The sequence below is a fragment of the Dendrobium catenatum genome, unplaced genomic scaffold (genome assembly GCF_001605985.2).
Source record: "Dendrobium catenatum unplaced genomic scaffold, ASM160598v2 fragScaff_scaffold_1656, whole genome shotgun sequence".
NCBI classification, from domain to species: Eukaryota; Viridiplantae; Streptophyta; class Magnoliopsida; order Asparagales; family Orchidaceae; genus Dendrobium; species Dendrobium catenatum.
Genome location: NW_021320118.1, coordinates 379,879 through 400,406, shown reverse-complemented (window position 1 = coordinate 400,406; position 20,528 = coordinate 379,879). Strand labels below are relative to the sequence as shown.

Sequence of the window (20,528 nt, the reverse complement as noted above, 5' to 3'; positions counted from 1 at the left end):
TAACCAGTTTAACATCAATAAAGGTAATAGTGCATTTCGATAGGCAAGAATGTACTTTGGATTAAAAAACATGAACCCAAATGCAACTATGGCCATGGTCTACTACAAAAGAGAAGAAACTGCTAGCAAAGAAAAACAACAATCACTTCCCAACAACCTTACCTTAAAATTCCTTAATCCAAGTCTCATGGTCTGTTCTCCAGCCCAAATGCTCCTTGACTACCTGAAGTTTCATCATTCCCACTCGCACTACCTTGCGCATCCCCTGCATTGTTGGCATCAGCTTGAGACCCTAATCCCCTGAATGGCCATGTTAGCGATATCCTAAACCTCCGCTCCACCAGGTTTGACCGTTGCCCATTGGCATTCTGCTCATCAGATCCCGCAAGTGTCCCATTCGAACCACCAGAACCTGCAATATCCATCTCCATAGCCGACGTTGGCGCTTCGTTCATATCACTCTTTCGCTGCTCAGAGTCCTGATCATCCGTTGGGAGCTCATACCGACAAACCGGACCAGAGTTGTGGAGCATGCTTGCAAGGAAGCTGCTTGGCCACCTCCCCCGTCTCAAAAGACTCTTTGCAAACGGCACACTGCGCCTCATCTGAATTTTTTTTAGGGGGGGCAGGTGACCCCTCTGGCCCCCCCTTACCTCCGCCTCTGGAGACTGATCGAGAGTCATAAGTGCGAGAGCAAGATATTCTTAATATATTGAATATCTGAATACTTATACCGACACTGCTATGAATATTGTATTGATATTGTGACTGTCACTAATACTTTTTACTGTCATTAATACTATTTAATGTTATTGATCATGATTCTAATATTATTACTTACATTAGTATTGCTAATTATTACTAATATTGTGACTGATGATGTAATAAATTGAGATGTGAAGAATTATATAATGATAAGTTGATACAGATAATCAATATATGTATTGATGCGTATATTTCTTTATATGATTTATAACATATTGTTCTATTTTATCTTGCATTGATTTTAGTTGTCAGGCTACATGCTCATTACATGGTTTTACATATTTTCAAGAAGGGTAAGGATCATATAACTTGAGGCCTCACATAAGATAATAATGCAATCATATTTCTTCCTAATGTTCATTGGTAAACTCTAGTTAAATGGTTAAAATGAAAGATAAATGTAATTCTTCCAATGTCGATCATGGATTGTGACACGATACACAATTGATGCATAGTCAATATACAGTTAATTCATAATGAATATACAGTGAATATCAAGTCAATACAAAGTAATACAAGTTCCAAAAAAGAGATAAAATAAATAAAAATAACTCATAGATATTTAAAATTCATGCAACCTAATTTAAAAATTGAATACAAAGTTGATACAAAGTCGATATATAATCGATACATAGCAATACCTAGTTAACACACAATTAATACACATTTATCTTGATTGTGTATCAAAGAAATTGTTTCTTACAAGTTCAATTCTTAATGTACATTCGATAAACTATTAATATGCAGTTGATGCACAACTGCTACACAATCAATACCTAGTTAATATATATTTAATATGCAGTTAATACAAGTTCAAAAAAGAAAAACAAAAATGAACAAAAATAACTCAAATACAATGTATGAAATCTATGCAACCTAATTTAGAAAATGAAATGCAATGTAGATACATAATCGATACACACTCAATACACAGTCAACACACATTATACAATCTCATATGTTTAAAATTTTATATGAAGGTTTACATTCACCGGTTCGCAAGGCCGCGAGCGTCCAACCGTTTATGAAAACTGACAACCATTTTCTCTTTTTTTAAAATAGTGCGACGAATGAGCTTATGTTTGTTAAACAAAGTAAGTCAAGGCACTTCTGTTTGTTGAAAAAGATGGGTCGATAGCTGAACAAAAGCGACAAGAAAATACTATAAACTCTAAAAACCATAAACCTTAAAACCTATTTTGAGAGAAACGTAAAAAAAGTACTCTTTGAAGATGAACGGAACGAGAATGACGAACTAACCTTGATGGAACTTAACGAGTTAATAAAGCACATGAATGCCAATGAGGAGGGTACTGTCTGCAATGCCGAAGATGAAAAGTTAATTTGAAGATGAAAAATGATCCGACTCCGACGCCACAACTTTTGATCTGCCGAATTCAAAATTTTTACCTTTGGATGGAGTCAGGTTGGTGGGCTCGTAAGAGAAAAAATATATTAATAAGAAATCTATATTAAATATTGTCTATGAGCTTCACTGACAAGTGCAAAATAAAATATGAAATTCACTTATCAAGGTTTCATTGAAATCCGGATGTAGAGTTAGATCCAAAGAGAAGAGTATGGGAAACATGATACTCAGTGATGTATGCGATGGTAAAAAGTAATACGGCCGGCGGTGAGAGGATGAAGAGGATTTTACTTTTAGAGAAGTTAACTATCTGACATTCTGACTATTCTCAATTTTTTTTTTTTGGGACATTTAGGTCATTTAAGGCAAACTCACACACACTACGCATACACATAGACTCGAACCCTGAACCTCATAGTTGGAAGCCTAAGCTCTCAACCAATAGTCCAAGGAGAGTTGTGTGACTATTCTCAATAACTTGAAGCGTTTTTCAAGTGAATTTTTTAGTTATAAAAAAGAATTAGGCGAAATAGAAAAACTAAAAGACCTAAATCACTAATAACTACGAGAAATGGAGAAGAGGGAGCACATGGAAAGGGCATTTCAGTAACTTCAGCTTCGCAGTTCGAAATAATTAAACCCTTATTGGTTAGCGCGTTGCGTCGAGCGTCATATGCTGAATTTTACCGCTGGTTTTTCCAATCGGATGTTAGTCCGAAGCCGTCATCGTCTTCCTTTCCACCCATCCAAACCCTAACCAAAGTCATTTTCTTCCCCATCCCCTTTGAATATTATCAATTTACTGTTCCACGAGCAGACCTTAGGTCAAAAGTTATTGTATTTAAGGCATTAATTAAAGGTGGGCGGGAGGAAGATGTCACCTTCGTACCATTTTTGCCCTTCACAATTTCTGGACTCGGTCAGAGGATTGGGGAAAACCATAGATTACCGCATGCGATCTTCTTGGAAGAGGAATACAAGTTCCTGTTTTTGGATTTCTAGGATTTTGCTTGGAACGGCGAATTTGCGGAGGTATTGTGTGCTTGAACATCTGGAGCTTGTAAATTGTGGGATTCTAGCCAGTTGTTGTTTGAATTTTTTTAGTGTTTTTCCTTATGTCTTTTTTATTAAAGGAATGATGAGATTTTGATGGGCTTTAATGACGATTTAATAGGAAAGAGCTTGATGGTTTCTTACTTACATGTAGTACCTGGCAGATATTTAGTCCTTATTTTTCAAGCATTCAGATTGTATGATTCCTTGTAATCAGGATATGATTTCCCTCACTTCGTTTCTAATTCTTGCTTTATCTGGAGTTAATTGTAAGTTGTCTTTGAGCATATGAAGTTTTTTTTTTTTTAAACAACATGGTTCTAGAGTCTGATGTTCTAAATCATCAAACTACAGCTTATTTTTACTTCTTATACTGCTATTAGCCTCTTTGATTGTGATATGGATTTCAGGATGTCCTTCTTTTGCTATTTTTTACTTTACTAAGTGCAAGCAAGAGCTTGAGTTTAAACTTTGTGCGCTGCAATTTTTTTGTTTTATTTACTTTGAATTTGGAACTGCTCGTGATCTCAGAGCTTCAACCTCGAGATTCTGCCTGGTGGTTTTGATATTGCTAAGAGATGTCTAGAGTTCAAATTATGTTATTTGGAGCAGTTGTGGCTGTTTCATGCTGGTTTCTTGTGCAGCCTGCCATAGCACAGATAACTGATCCGTCTGAAGGTAAATGCAAGCGTGCTTTTTTTCTTGTTTATGTGCACTTTGAATCAGTTTTCACTGCCAAGTTGATGCATGTGGTAATATGAGTTCTATTTCCTTTTTTTATTTTCTTAAAATAATTTCTTTTCATGGTGCCTACTTTCAATTCTTTCACACTCTTTTGATACTTCCTACTAATATTCATTGAATTTCATAAAATATCAAACTAGACCATTTAAAATATATATTTAGACTCTGCTGTACCAATTTTATTTTTACAATATTTTCAGATTATCCTGATACCGGAGTTTTAATAATCAATTATTTATCTTTTAAAACTTTGGGTTAGCTGCTGTTTTAGATGCGCGCGCGCGCGCGCACACACACACACACACACACACACACACACACATATATATATATATATATAGATTACTTTTTACTCCTGATTTCTATCTTGGCTACTTTTTTACTCTCGGAACTAGCTGTTCTTAGTCCGATCTGTAAAGTTCACGGTTTATTTCTTTTAGGTTATTTTGTTAAGGAATCAATATCACTCTTAGGTCACATGGAAGAGACAAACATCAGGCTTTGCACGAAAGGGAATATTATAGTGATTATTTCTTATATAATGAAAATGTTATTCTTCTAAACCATTAGTAAGAAAATTGACTATATCTTTTATTGTTTATTCCAAAATTTATATCACATGAAAAATCATTATCTTCTCTTTTCATGTTGAAATGAAATTTAATAGATTTATCCTCTGCAATCCCATTGTAAACTCATGCATGTGTATTTCTTTCATTTCCTATATCTGTTTCATTAACTTTTCAAAATAAAGTTGTTCTTAAAACTTAAATAAATTAAAACTATAATAAAACCTTTCAAACAATCTTGAATAATACTAGATAATAAAAAAATATCGATGCATGTTTTGTACTCTATCAATACTCCTTAGGCTGATAACTCTTTTCTCCTTTAAGAGTTATGTAGAAGGCTATTTTTTAAGGTTAGTTTTTATGGAGTTGGTGGGGAAGTTGTTTCATGGACATCTTTGAATCTGCAGTATGTGCTTATTGAACACAATTCTTAGAATATGGTTTATTTTAGCCATTTCCATGCTTATTACAACTTTCTTTTATCAATACATTTAGTGAGTCTCATTGTCTCCGGACAATATTATAATTGGTATCACAAATTCAATTTATATTTTTCAAGAGAGAGCTTACAATAGTTTTAGAACATGTGGAACAACTTTATATATGGATAAAAATATTACAATTATGTCATAATCTATGAATTAATCTATTTATTTACCTCAATAATATGTCTTAGGCTTAACGATAGGCTTGAGCATGATCTTAGTTTAGATTTAGGAATAGTTTTAGGGTTAGGCTGAGCAAGAAGCTCGATTGTTTATAATTGATTATCATCATCATCAAACTTATCTATAGAACATGTATTATCATAATAATAACTCTCGTAGACTAGTTGATTACAAGGATCAGATTTTCTAACTTGTGGAGATGACACAATTTTGAATGTCTACAAATTTATTTTTATCTTTACAGTTAGAGAGATTAGCATATAATATGATCTTTCATCTTATTGATATGGTATTTTATGTATGAGTGATCAATATATAAAATTTTCATATGATCCATATTGATGACAACATTATCTATATAAGGTATAATTTTTATCCCATAATTTATTATTATTTTGAATATTTCTAGAAAAGAAAGGGGTTAATAATGTTTATATTTAAGTCATTAAGGATATGTATGATGGAGTTGTTACGGTGTTCAAACACAAGGTGATTTGACCAAGTATTTTTCTATTTTCAGTTGGATTACATCAAGGATCAGCCTTAAGTCCATATCTTTTTGCTTTATCATGGATGTTCTTACTAAGCATTTGCAAGACGATGAACCCTGGTGCATGCTTTTTGCTTATGATATTCTTTTTGTTGATAAGACTAAAGAGGGAGTTAAAGGTAAACTTGAATTATGGAGGTCAACCTTAGAGTCCAAAGGTTTTCATTTGAGTAGATCTAAAACCGAGTACATGGAGTGCAATTTTAGTAGTAATATACCTAATGGAGAGATTGTGGCTTTGGACGATCAAATCATTAATAAGAGTACACATTTTAGATATGTCGGGTCTATTGTTTAGAGTGATGGTGAAATAGATGGGGATATTATTAGTAGAATTCAAATTGGATGGTTGAAGTGGAGGAATGCATCAGGCTTGTTGTGTGATAGAAAAGTACCCCTCAAACTTAAGGGAAAATTCTATAAGATGGTGGTGAGACCTGCAATGCTTTATGACGTAGAATGTTGGCCATAAAAGAGAAGCATAAATTAAGTTAAGTGTTGCCGAGATGAGGATGCTTAGGTGGATGAGTGGCTTTACTCTTAGAGATAGAATATGAAACGTGCATATGCATGAAAAGCTTGTAGTAATTCTAGTGGCAGATAAGATTAGAGAGTCGCCTTAGATAGTTTATTCACATAAAATGTCGGCCTTCTGATGACCCGGTTAGGATAGTAGATGTATTAGATTTGGTTTATGTTAAGGAAGGTAGAGGTAGACCTAAAAAGATTTGGTTAGAAAATATTTGAATTGACCTTTCTTTATTAGATTTAAATGAGAATTTGACTCTTAATAGGACACAATTGAGAAAATTTTTGAAAGGATTCATGTAGCCAACCCCACGTTTTGGGATAAAGGCTTGATGTTTTATTATTATTTTTAATTTGGTGGAAGGAGTGGTGTGGGATGGGTAAGGGGAAGCATATGGGGTGGGTTTGATTTACAATTACTTTTTCAAAAATTGCTTTAATACTACTTGTTGTGAAAGAAGAAATGTATAATTTTAAATTAAAGCTAATTGGATGTAGTTTTGAATATTGTCCCTTGATTTTAGAAATTGCATATGCAGAAGATTTTAGTTGTAGGAAAATTTCTAGGATTTGATGTAATCCCTATAACATGATGACGAGACTCGAGAGTCCATAATAAGATGATTGGTAGAGTTTTCTTGCCGTAAGAAACTCCTCTCATCTGATTTTTTCCTTCAACTAGTAGTTTTCTACAGTAATCATGATTAACCATAGCTCTCACAATTGCTACAATGCTCGTAGTTGCCCCACTTCCAGTGGTTTGGTAAAGTGGCTGCAATCACTACAGTGGCATGCTATTGCTTTAGTATCGAGTAGAGAGGAAATCTTTTAGGAAAGCTTGAATTATTTTTTTATGATAATAATAGCCTATTTGTAAAAAGAAAAGCTAGTAACTAATTTAAATGTTACCTTATCTTCTTCTAAAATAACCCCATCGATTAGAAACAATTTTATCCATAAATTCACTACTTTGGAAAAGTTTATCTATCCAAAACTACTACAACAACAACATCAAGCCTTTATCCCACTATGTGAGGTCGGCTACATGAATCCTTTTTCTCCATTGTGTCCTATTTAAGGTCAAGTTCTCGTTTAAATCTAAAAATGAAAGATCATTCTTAATATTTTCTAACTAAGTCTTTTTAGGTCTGCCTCTGCTTTTCTACCTATCCAAAACTAATTCCATTAAAAAAATTTAAATTGAGATGCAAAATACAAACTTACCCAAGATAAATTCAAAAGTCTTCCCTATCTCGTTGTCCTTATTGCCATCCAACGACTTAACTTTCATGTCACTTGATATTGATCATCAAATGTTTGACCAATGATTCATCTTCACCTGTAGATATCTAATGGCTTGATCTTCCTATCCAACATTATGATTTGAAAAATTCTTTCAATAAGAACCTTCCAAATCATGACTCACTATTTTAGTCGATTGACTATTGCAAATGAGTTTCTTTTTTTGGCCTTTAGATTTATTCTCTCTTTTCTTCCTTATAGCTAAGGCTTTTGTTTTTACTCTAATGCTTCATTTTCTTGGACACAATGTGGATTAACAATTATGATGGTGCTTTTTGTGCTTTAATCATTAGGAAGAGAACTCTTGATTACTATTTGGTATAATCTAATCTCATGGTCTTTTCCACCCCCCTTGAAGGTGGAATAATAGACCAACTTACTTCATTTTTTCATTTTTCCCTCGCTTTATATGCAAAAAAAATGTTATCTTCTTTAGAAGATAGCATCCCTATCACATAGGCGTGGACTGCCCAAAATTAAATGATTTACATCTCACGGAGCAATTTCACAAGCTACTTCATCAGTAAAATCTATCCAAAAAGTAAACATGATACTATGTTGTCAAGTGATTTAACTAATATTACGATACTATAACTATCTCGAAGACTAAGATTTTGATTGTGAGTTGCAACTAACTCCAATCTCTCAACCAGAGTGTCATAGACAAGGTTCTTTTCATTACATGAATTCAAAACGATATCAATGGTGTTAGATTTCATTAGAAGGTGAAGGTTGAATAATTTTTCTGATAGGAAATACTTGAGTTTGCAAGCACACCTACCACTAATTGGAAGAAAATAGTAGGAATAAAACCAAAATCTGGGTGAAATCAGCCCCAAAATAGTGGATTGCAACAACGGAAATAAAACAAAACTAACACAAAGCAAGATACAAGTGATCCTCTATTCGAGAGGAGGATCGTTCTCTCCCAATCTCTAGACGTAAGGTCTAGAGCCCTCAAACCACAAAAGACTCCAAGAGAAACTCAAATTTAGCATATCTCTCCCTTCCCCCTACCTCTCTTATTTATAAGCTCTCCACCGCCCACCCCTTTCCTTAAAAAAAAAACAATATTCAAATAAATTTAAATCCAAGGGGTCCCACATATAGGCGGCAAGCTCAAATAGGTAAGAGGGAGGCGGTTTTGAACCGCCTCCTATAGTAAATTGTCAGCCCAGGTGGGTCCGACTGAGGCGGTTCTCTCTGAACCGCCATATCAATACCGCCCTCCCAAAGAATCACCTTGTCCTCAAGGTGAAAATTAGGAAATTGCTGTTTCACCCTCTCGTATGGCTCCCATGTGGCATAGCAGTCCGGTAGATTCTTCCACTTGATCAGCACTTCTTTCGCTCCCTCTTCTCTCTGACGAACCCCCATCAACTCTAAGGGTTCCATAATCACTTCTAAATCCTCCGTAAGTGTGGCCGGTAACTCCGAGCTGGCTGTATAATCTCCAATAGATCTTCTCAGCTGTGACAATGAATAGTCGCCGTGAGTGGCAGTCTCAGCCGATATGTCCTTTAGGTGTGAGATGAGTGGTCGTCATTCTGTATGTGCCCCCGGTGCTGCTACTCCTAGCTGCCTTCTCCAAATTTTTCTGATTTTCCACCAGTTGGGCTTACCTCATGGCCTCTCCCAAGTCACGGGGCATCAAGACCTTCACTGCTGCTCGGATCTCCGCCTTTAGCCCTTTCATGAAATTTTCATCCAACACTGTATCTGAGAGTCGCTCCACCCCGCTGGCTAGGTGCTTGAACTGCTCTCGGTAATCTGCTACTGATCCCTCATGCGTTAGAGCAAAGAACTGCTTATAGAAGTCTCCTCCCTGATCGGTTTGGAAACGCTCTATTATGCAGTCTTTAAATTCCCTCCAGTTTCTGATCGGCCTCCTCTGGTCTCTCTACTGAAACCACGATTGGGCTTTCCCTTCCAAGCATAATCCGGTTGTAGTTAGCTTCTCCTCCTCCATCAGCCCATTGACGGTGAAGTATCGCTCCACCTTGTAAATCACCCATACACATCTTCTCCTTCGAATATGGGCATTTTCAACTTTCTCACCTTTTGATCCCTACCATTGCCCCAGATTCTTCCATAGTTTCCCCTCTCCCAACTGCTAGGTGCACCCCAAGTTTTCCGGTCTTCTCTTGCCCTGCCATAGCCCAAACCCCCTTCGAAATCCCCCCTTCTTTCTTCAAAATCAGCGCCTCGACGGTCATAGTACTCCTCCTGGCGTTCCCCATATCCGCCTCCTCTTTCTCCCCTCTGGACAGACTCCAAATGGGGTATTCTTCCCTCTCCTTCCATGATTTTCACCTCATCTTCCTCCATACGAATTCCAGATTTCGTACCTTTTACCTCCTTCCCTTTTGTCATTGAAGCCGCCGTTTGGTTTTGAATTTCCAGTATTTTTTTCATCATCTCTCGAAGATCAGCGACTTGACCTTCCATTGAAGAGTTTTTTTCCTCCACTGTCATTTTGATTTTATTCATCTGCCCTTCGAGTCTTTCCTCTAAGGCATACACTTTTTTTTGCCGCCATCACAATCTGGAGATTGTAGATTTACCAAAAACAGGATTTGGAAAAGAAAAACAGCAACTTCTTCCAATTTGGAGTGAAAAAACTGCTGCTGGAATCTGTTGAAATCAGCCCTCGACCGGTCCCGAGACTTGCTCTGATACCAATTTGATAGGAAATACTTGAGTTCGCAAGTAACCCTAAGGGAATACTTGAGTTCACAAGCACACCTACCACTAATTGGAAGAAAACAGTAGGAATAAAGCCAAAATCAGGGCGAAATCATCCCCAAAACAGTGGATTGCAACAAGGGAAATAAAACAAAACTAACACAAAGCAAGATACAAGCGACCCTCTGATGTAGACAAAGGGGGGGTCAACACTTGTCCAAAATAAATCATATTTTGGCTTCCCTTGAGTCTAGTAGTTTATCATATTTGAGCTAAACTTTTAGTTCATTTATGAGCTGGACTTTAGTTCATTTATTGAACTAAGGGTTAGCTCATTATGAGCTAACATTTTAGTTCATTTATTATCTTTTAATTAAATGTTTTTATACTTTTTATGTTATAGTCTTTTGGGTTTCCAATGGGACTTTTGGAATCCCAAGTGTGGTGTTTAGTATTCCTAGGTATGACCCCTTGGTTTCCACCAAGGTTTTTGTGGGCTCTTTCCACCCTTCTTTCTCATCCCCTCCGAAAATCCTGCGGGCTCTTTCCAACCTTTCTTCTCGGGCTTCTAATCTCTTTCGTCTCTCCGCAAGTGCCACTCCACCTGTATCCTTCTTCTCTAAGTGAAGCAACTTTAGGGTGTCGTCATTTTGTTTGCAAGAGTCGTTTGTACTGTTGTAAGTTTTCTTTTGTTTAGTTTAATTTGAAATGTAAGAGTTTGTTCGTCTCTTTCCTCGTCTTTAGTCATTTTCGTCCGTAGAAGTCCGTTGTGTCTTTTGTGATCAGGAGATATAGGCTCTCTATATCTTTTGACTACATTACCCTTTATTCGAGAGGAGGATCGTTCTCTCCCAATCTCTAGACGCAAGGTCTAGATCCCTCAAACCACAAAAGACTCCAAGAGAAACTCAAATCTAGCATCTCTCCCTTCCCCCTACCTCTCCTATTTATAAGCTCTCCACCGCACACCCCTTTCCTAAAAAAAAATAATATTCAAATAAATTTAAATCCAAGGGGTCCCACATATAGGCGGCAAGGTCAAATAGGTAAGAGGGAGTCGGTTTTGAACCGCCTGCTATAGTAAATTGCCGGCCCATGTGGGGCCGGCAAGAGGCGGTGCCACAGGAACCGCCATATCATTTTCCCTAGCTTCCTCATTTGTTTGTTCATCCAACATCAAGGGAATCCAACATCAAGGGAATGCAAGATTTACCTTTGTCACTCATATATCAGCTACTTCAAAAGTAATGTCGAGTAATTTGCTTGTCTTCTCATCTTGGCCTTTTTTTATGAATATAAATTCGAGTAATACTTAAGCTTGTTCCTTGACTTTTTGTAATAGCAACATGATGGTCTGCTATCTTGTTCCTCTATAGCTGAGCTTTTAGTCATCCCCTTGTTTATAGTTGCAAGCTAGGATTTTTGCCAAATGAAAAAAATAATAATTCTTTTCCCAAGTGCTATGGCTTTTATACTAGCTTCAAGAAAGTCAATTATATGGAAAAAGCTTCAACTTTGTTCAAAGGCTTTTATGAAGCATTGCTACATATTTCATAAATACATGTTTTTAAGTGATTTTAAATTAAAGAAATGGTTTGCCTTCTAAATTCCATTGTATGCATTCTCATCGTCCTACTTCAAATTTTGTTTTCAAATCTATTTTGTTGTCTGTATCCAATGGGATAGAAATGAGATTTTACAATCTTTTTAAACTTTAATCATGTTAAGGTTAATATCCATAATTTTAAGATTGTGAATTCCACCAAACTAAAGCATGTGAGGATAACTTCATACAAGAAAATGCAATTTTGTTATGTACGGATGATCATAAACTATGAAATATGCTTCAAGAAGCTCAAATCAATTTTCTATTGCCTCAAATTCAACTGTTCCCTTGTAGTAAGGTAACTCCAACTTTGCTTCTATCTTTAATGGAAGATCTACTTCTTCTCAACTTCTTTTATTATTGATGGATTCCATGTTTAAAATTGCGTAATCGGGTATTGAGGCGTTTTTCGTTCGTGAGGTGAGGCGTAAGCCTCAAGGTGTTTTAAGGCGTAAGCCTTAAAATCAAAAGATTGCGTAAACATAAAATGATAATTTTTTTATATACTAATGAGCAAAAAATATAAAACATAAAAAGGCACAAGTTATGAAGTGAAATCAAAATATCCCAATAATAAGATAATATGAAATATAGTTCAACTCAAATTTTATTTTTCCCAAATCACAGTATTCTTTTCATTAACATATAATTCCAAAAATAAATAGTAATGAATACAATAATATGTCGGGCAGCCAGGGGTCCAAGGGGGCGCTGCCCCCTGGTGGGGTTCGACCTGCCCAGTCAGGTCGCGGGGTCAAGGGGCAGTGCCCTTGCGGGGATTTCATGGGGCAGCGCCCCCGAAATAAATTTTTATTGTAAGAGTAATTCTGAAGTTCTGCTTATTTTTAAAGTTCGTAAGTCGTTTGTATGGAAAGATGTCGAGCGGTACCGAGCATGTACCGAGCGGTACCGAGCATGTACCGAGCGGTACCGAGCATGTACCGAGCGGTACCGAGCATGTACCGAGCGGTACCGAGCATGTACCGAGCGGTACCGAGCATGTACCGAGCGGTACCGAGCATGTACCGAGCGGTACCGAGCATGTACCGAGCGGTACCGAGCATGTACCGAGCGGTACCGAGCATGTACCGAGCGGTACCGAGCATGTACCGAGCGGTACCGAGCATGTACCGAGCGGTACCGAGCATGTACCTAGCGGTATCGAGCATTGTTGTACCGAGTGGTACCAAACAGTACCGAGCATGTACCTAACGATACCGAGCAGACAGACCAATTGTGGAATCTTATTAGGTTAGGGCTTTTTTTTAATTTTAAGAGGCGTACGCCTCTAAAACATGAGGCGAGGTGCGCCTCAGTGAATATGAGGCGTACGTCTCAATGCCAGCTCTCATTGCGTAGGCTTTGAGGCTTAAAAGTCTGAAATTGCGCCTCAAGGCGCGCCTCTTATTACATAATTTTAAACCATGGATGGATTCTGATCATCAAGTTATCTTCTTTTAGATGGATCCTCTTTTATCTACACCTAGTGGTTGTGTAATAAACATTAGTGGCACTGCCTTAGCAACCAGCATTTTGGCTATTTGTTCATTGATCTAAAGTATCTCATCTCTTCTTTTGATGTAGTCTTTAATTGTTTTTAACCTCTCCTTATAGTCGTAGTACACAGGCTCTTGAAAACCACCAAGAATATTCCTCTTGTCCTTCATTTAAATATATAATTTTTAATCTTATAGGTTGGACCTAGAGCTCTAATACTTAGTTATGAACCAAAATTGGATATGTCAAAGGCTTTTGAAATTGTTTAAATTTTTTCTATAAAATAGATGATCTGACGCAATCCTTTCAACGTGAAGAATAATGTCTACAATGAGAGGATTGATTGAGTTTTTTTGCTATAGTTAAATGCTCCTATTTGATTTTTGTCTTCTAGTCTATTTTTGCTGCAATAACCATTATTTGCTATAGTGCTCATTGTTGTTATATTGACCAAGGTTTGCTTTAGTTCCATAGTATTGCTGTAGTACCCAAATAGAAAGGAAGATAAAGGAAAATTTTTGGGGAGTGTTATCAATTGGAATATCTTCCTATGTAATCCTTTGTGCAAACCTTGGCTTCACTCCTAAAATCCATCTTAAAATACCCTTTTTCTTCTTTATTCTTTAAGTTATTGTGTAAAATCAGAAGTGCTGGATGTTTCATTATTCCGTACTTGTCATGTTTATGTACCTAAATCTCTATCCTATCCTTTTTTTCCAAACAGTTACTGCTTTGAAGGCTATTAGGAACAAATTGCTTGACCCTATGAATAATTTGAAGACTTGGAGCGATGGGGATCCATGCTCATCAAACTGGAAAGGGGTTCTTTGCTATAACTCTACGTTGGAAGATGGATATCTGCATGTGGAAGAACTGTATGTTATGGCTTATTACTTTCTTTGCTACCATGTCATTCTGTACTTTCTTATGGATGCTTGTTTGTATAAATGGGGAAAAGCTAGCATATACATTTCTTTTATTTATTATGTATTTCAAGTGATTATTATTCTAAAATGGGATTGAGTGTGGGAGAAGTTATACCTTTTTCCTTTCAACAAAGAAGAGAGCTTATTGATTTTACCTGTGAAAATGTGGCATGATTTTGTAAATAAATTTTGGAATTAAATTTTATTTATTTATAGCAAATGGACATTCAAAATTATACTGTGTTTTTGGCGGTTGAATTCTTAAAGCTTTCCCTGACGTAGGCTTCATTGAAGGAACTTATTACTTTAATATTCAGACTAACCATATTGAAGGTTATGAGTGTAGCCTTGATGTTCTGGGCAGATAACTTCATTCTACTCAGTGCTTGAACACAAAGTTTCTGTTCCTTGGACATGCTTAGGCAGATTAAAATCTAACTAGTGATTTACTTAATTGGAAGGAGGAAAATTCTGAACATGGTACTTTTAGCAGGAAGATATAATCTTTCCGTGGCATACAAGTGAGCTCAAGGTGTTCTAAATCATTATTTGTGTCTTATCCGATACGTTGGTATTAACTTTTCATGTAGATCTGCAACATGGTTCTTATATTTACTGCCCATGCCCAGTTTTAAAGGGGTATCGTTATCATGTATTGGTTGATTGATCCTTTTATGAATAGGAGGTCAGGATTGTCATAGTAAAAATCTTATTCTTTTGAAAGCACGTCTATGGTAGCAGTATTTGTGTGATGTATCCGATTCAATTCGAAACAATCATGTTTAACGACTAAAAACAGCAAGCTTAGTTGGTTGCAACCGTATGTCCTTGATTAAGTTATACATTTGATGTTAGATTTCTAATCGTTTGGTTATCTATTCTAAACCAAGTATGTCCTGTACAGGCAGCTGCTAAAGATGAATTTTTCTGGAAATTTAGCTCCCGAGTTTGGTCAACTCTCTTACCTGAAGATATTGTGAGAAACTGCAAAGCTTAATTACATTTTCCATAATTAGAAATACTGTATGAATTGAAGCCATGTTTTTATATAATTTTTTCTTTTCATTTTAGACTTGGTTTTCCTAGTTTGAAAATTTTCAGTTAATCTCCTTTTACTTTTGTGGTTTTCTTTGATTGAAGGGATGTTATGTGGAATCAGATTAATGGCAGTATCCCAAAGGATATAGGCAATATTACATCGTTGAAGCTTCTGTAAGTATATTTTGTCTTGATAAGAATATAAATATAGACTAATGAATTTATCTTTTGGGTTTTTTTCCCAACTATTAGTAATCTAGCAGGACTCCGGTGGTTTTTCATGTTTTACAATGAGTTCCCACTTACTATGTATAGTATTTGACACAGAAAATAATAAAGCAGACATTCCAATTGTTGCCTTTGTTTTTTAAACTAATGATGAACATTCTCACTCTGAAAAATCCCTTCCAAAATGCGTTGTAGTAGATTATGATCGGAGGTTACAAAATTTGGTACCCAAAAGTTTGTTCTAATTCTCCTTGAAAACATTTTGCAAGGGTTCTCTGGAGCTGTAACACTTTTCTTGGCGGAAGCTTAATATCATTGTTGCAGCGTGAGCTTGAATTCAGGCCTACATACCAAGTCAATCTAAAAAATATTACTGATGTTAACTGTGAATGCACAGACCCTCACACATGTTTAGTTTTTTTGTCTCAGGATCATCATAGAAATCGATAACTTATTTAAAATTTACTTTATATTGATGATTTCTCCTATTTTTTTTTTGCAGGCTTCTGAATGGTAACCAGCTATCTGGTCCTTTACCAGCGGAGCTTGGGTATCTTCCTAATTTAGATAGAATTCAGATAGATCAGAACTACATATCAGGGCCGATACCGAAATCATTTGCATTGTTGAATAAAACACGACATTTGTGAGTATTAATGATTGCATAATTGCATAAAACTCTTGATTGATGAAGGTACTCAATTTTTCTCTGATGACATACTTTACATTCTACTAATCAGCCACATGAACAATAATTCACTGAGCGGGCAAATCCCACCTGAACTTTCAAGACTTCCTCGTCTTGTTCACTTGTAAGTTGCGTTCGCTACCTAAAAGACAACGGTTTATATTGATTTTTCATCAGCTCACGGTTGCGTACTTTTCTTGTGCCTTTTTTATGAACAAAGTGACATGATACAGGTTACTAGACAATAACAACTTGACTGGATATCTTCCCCCCGAACTGTCAAGGACACCAAATTTGCTTATTCTGTACGTTATATTCACCCTTCAATCTACATTTTTTCCATGACAGCTTAATTATGCCTGTGTTTGTATGGGCTCTTAACTGTGTGGATAATATCACCTGTTTTATTGTCAGCTTGATTGTAAGAAACAACATTTTCTAAATAGTGTTGAATACTATTGCTTAGAACATTAAAAAAAAAACTCATCATTGTGAAACAGCCTGTCTTGTATTTTGCATTAGGGTGTGTGGATGGAGGAGGCATTTATTAATGCATCTGTTGCGCCATCTGTTATGCTACCTTTTCTGAATCAGAATGCGTTCTAATTGTATGAAGATCAAGAGTTCCTTGCTTGGTGGCTTGCCGCATCTGGTCATGCAAAGCAACCTGCAAGTATGCTCTTTTTTGTTGTTGGTTGCATCCAGGTTAGTTTTGGGCAAGTGGTCTTCTGGTTGAGGCTGTTATTCATGGAATGACGCCAGACATGATTTTTTTGGGTATTGTGTGGACAGGTAGTAATAAAAATAAAATTAATGCAATCATTTAAACATTTGTTTTAAGGGCGTCAAGATCATCGGCACCTTTGTGCAATTATGGATCTTAATTAATTATGCCATGTATTTTTGGAAATGAATGCAAGTCATTCTCTCCTTTTTTTGGTGTCCAATGCATGCTTAACCTGATTTTTTCTTCACTGCTATATATATCTGCTGAGAATGCCAGCAATGTTTTTTCTTGATACGATACTTATGCATCTAATCTTTTTTTTTTGGGCAGACATCATGTACGTCTTATTTTATACCTTTAACAAATATTACATTGGTTCCCTAGAATCTCAAGGAGGCATTTTTTTAATTTAAAAAAACGCAACTTTTTTATGCCAAAAAATAGCACCTTTTAGATGGCCGTGTGCTCCATGATAGTTACTCTGGGAACGTCAACCAAATTACCGAAATACTTAATGAAAAAAAAAAAACCTCATGTCAGCATAACCTGCACTGATAATAACACTGATCCATGCTAATTATGATTAATAGAATACTGCCATTCAATGTTGCAATGTAGATTACATATACATACGTATAACAATGAAGCAAACAACCTTGTAATGTAATTTAGATAAACATTGAGATGTTTTGATTGCTTTGTGTTTATAGTGATTATGTCCTTAGTGTTCTTTATGATCTAGTACTCTCTAATTTTTTTTTTTTTTTGGTGTTTTGGCAGTCAACTTGATAATAATAATTTCAATGGGACTTCAATTCCAGCTTCTTATGGCAGTATGGCTAAACTTTTAAAGCTGTAAGTGAATGCTTCTTATTTTTTATCGCAAATGTTGGTTTTGATTGTCGAATTGGCAATAAATATTAGTTTCGATGTGTTGATGAGAAGGGAATTAATTTGTCCATTATTTTGTTTTGCATATTGTGGTATTTGTAAACTTACATCAGTTAAACCAGCAAATAGTTTCGATGTGTTGATGAGAAGGGAATTAATTTGTCCATTATTTTGTTTTGCATCTTGTGGTATTTGTAAACTTACATCAGTTAAACCAGCAAATACTTAACTCTTGTTTTGTGCATGAGGAATCAGTTCCCACTTCCCAAACACTCCAGTGATTTTCAGATCAATTGTTTCCTTCACCTAAGCAATCTCAACCGCATTACCTATTGTAAAGCAAGAAAAGTGAGAGAAAAGAATCAACCACACCTCCTCATGCAAGCCCTTCTCTCACTCATGCCACATCTAAACATCATCACCCTCATGCCATGCTCCTCACTCGCACATTTCTTTGCACATTGCGCCCTTAATTACATACCCTACCCCCTCGCCTAACTTGCTCCCTAACCTTCGACCACCTTATGTTGGCCTTCTCTATTCACCTTCATCACATCTTATGCACTAGAGCATCACAATGCTTTGCTCAATTGAATGGCCCATGAACAATTGCTCCATTGCTTTGCTCCCCCCTAGAACATAAAATAGCAGCCTAGCCTTGTCTTACTGGCGCACCCTACATCGCCAACCTTTCTCGGACGCTTGTGTCTCGCCCATGTTTGCCTTACTCTTGCCTTGCTCGCTCGTAGCCCTGTTATCCACTTCATCCCTAGTCAGCCAAGACACCCCCCATAGTGGTCCCACTTCTTTTTCATCGCACCATTCTATCCTCATGTTGGCGACACCATTTATCCTGCTCTTGGTAGAATTTCACCCCTCCCCTCTCCCATAAGGATTTTGCAGTCGTTTGAAAAATAAATGTTAAAGAAACACTATCTTTAATGCGAAAGGATTCAAGGCCCAATAATTAAAATTGTTTCTGAATAGAAAGTTATTTAAAGGTCGGAAAAAAAAAAGAAAAAGCTAATACAATTATTGTTAAAAAAAGCTATGTGGCTTGTCTTTCAAGAAAGCTTGATTATGTCTTCTTCATTGAACATAAAATTGAAGACAAGAAGTTCTGAGATCCATTGTGCCATATAACAATTATATGTGATTGGTAAATGCTTAATTGGTATTAGATGAAATGGGTTAATATCAAATTAAGTATTTAGCTTATGGTCAAAATGGTGATGACGTGAAAAACATAATTTAAAATTTGTACATTTGAAAGCTTATAAAGAGCTAATATCCATCTTGCTTGTTAAAATTATCCTAGCAATACCATAAATAGACTTGATTTAGCAAATTGTCAGACTTCATATGAAATTCAAGATTCTCGTTGTATGGCTGGAATGCCAAGGAGCCCGAGGATATTGATCTTATAAATGAATATTGTAATTTAAGTGCTACTAAAACCCATGAGTTAGCTTTTGGTTGCTCAACAGTAGTTGTCGTAACTTGGTTGCACAAATTTGTAATTAATGTTGGAGTTTTGAAATTGTTGGATGAATTTGAGCTTCTCATAATTTCAATTGAGAGAATCACTCAACGCATGCTTTTAGCAGAAGCCATTAAATATGCATCTTGGTCAATTATTTGCCGTGAGCCAATTAATAGACTTGACTCAGTGAAATTGGTGCCTTCTTTAGATTTGTGAGCTTGGTTGAACAACAATTTTACAGATGAAACAAACTAAAAGTGTTGTTATTTTTTAGTGTTGCTTGTAATTTCGCTAAATCCATCTCTGATACAAGTATCAACATGATCAAAATGTCAAATTTCAGCTCCGCTGACGCCTAGCTGCAACACATGCAACAAAAAGTAAACATTCTTAAGATCACTAAAACAACGGACAATGTTATGGAAAATTGTGTAAGAAATTTTGAGTTGCAATAAACAATTTGAAGCACTTCAAGAAATTAGAATTAGTCAATAAAATTTGATATAATTTTTAATAATAATATTTGTGAAAAGTGTCAACTGGAGATTGAGCATAGAATTCAAGAAAGGTGTGAGATTGTGCGAACACTATAAAGAACTCACGAATGTCAATATTTATGCAAGTGCATCAAAATAATATTACATATTAACTAAACAATTTAATTCAAATATACATCACATTGACTAAGTTGATTAGACTTATATGCAGGAGGGAGGATCATAGTTCCATATTTCTGCCTCTCAATTGATCTAAGGGTCACGGTAAGTAGCCACAATCAAAATGTCTTGCCCACTATTTAATTTTGTGAGTCCTCTATTTAAAGGCCATTGCAAATTTAGGGCAACAACACATACAATGGATTGCTTTAAACCCATTTTGACTAGTTTTAGCCCATTTGACCATTTTGACATATAGAATAAATCAGAATGAATTCTTCTATTAAATCAAAATGATTATAAGCCTCATTTCAACCCACTTACTTTGGCTAACACAATGCCTCTAAGCCCATCAAATAAAATTTAGATATCAAGTTGCCTTATATATAGCGCAATGCTATAAAACCCACTATTGGACTGATTCTAATATCTAAGTTATGTCCCATATTTCGAACATGCTAAAGCTAATGTTGTAAACCTTAATTATCTGGACAATCCCACATGTTGTAGCTGCATCATCCGCTAGAATTTGAGAACGGTAAACCCCAAATT

The 20,528-nt window shown here is 35.9% G+C and overlaps 1 protein-coding gene across 2 annotated transcripts in view; it reads left to right on the top strand.

The window, feature by feature from the left end:
* Positions 1-2,798: 2,798 nt before the first annotated feature.
* The window catches only part of LOC110105785 (probable LRR receptor-like serine/threonine-protein kinase At1g06840), a 49,796-nt gene continuing 32,066 nt past the window's right edge, over positions 2,799-20,528 (top strand). Inside the window, exons 1-9 of one of the 2 annotated variants that reach the window (XM_020835424.2) lie at positions 2,799-3,166; positions 3,719-3,865; positions 14,064-14,214; positions 15,170-15,241; positions 15,406-15,477; positions 16,034-16,177; positions 16,272-16,343; positions 16,453-16,524; positions 17,727-17,801. In XM_020835424.2, coding sequence (XP_020691083.1) covers positions 3,766-3,865; positions 14,064-14,214; positions 15,170-15,241; positions 15,406-15,477; positions 16,034-16,177; positions 16,272-16,343; positions 16,453-16,524; positions 17,727-17,801 — 758 coding nt within the window. In that variant the 5' untranslated portion in view covers positions 2,799-3,166; positions 3,719-3,765. Of the gene's footprint in view, positions 3,167-3,299; positions 3,457-3,718; positions 3,866-14,063; positions 14,215-15,169; positions 15,242-15,405; positions 15,478-16,033; positions 16,178-16,271; positions 16,344-16,452; positions 16,525-17,726; positions 17,802-20,528 lie in introns of those variants that run through there. The other variant, XM_020835425.2, reaches the window with a different exon arrangement.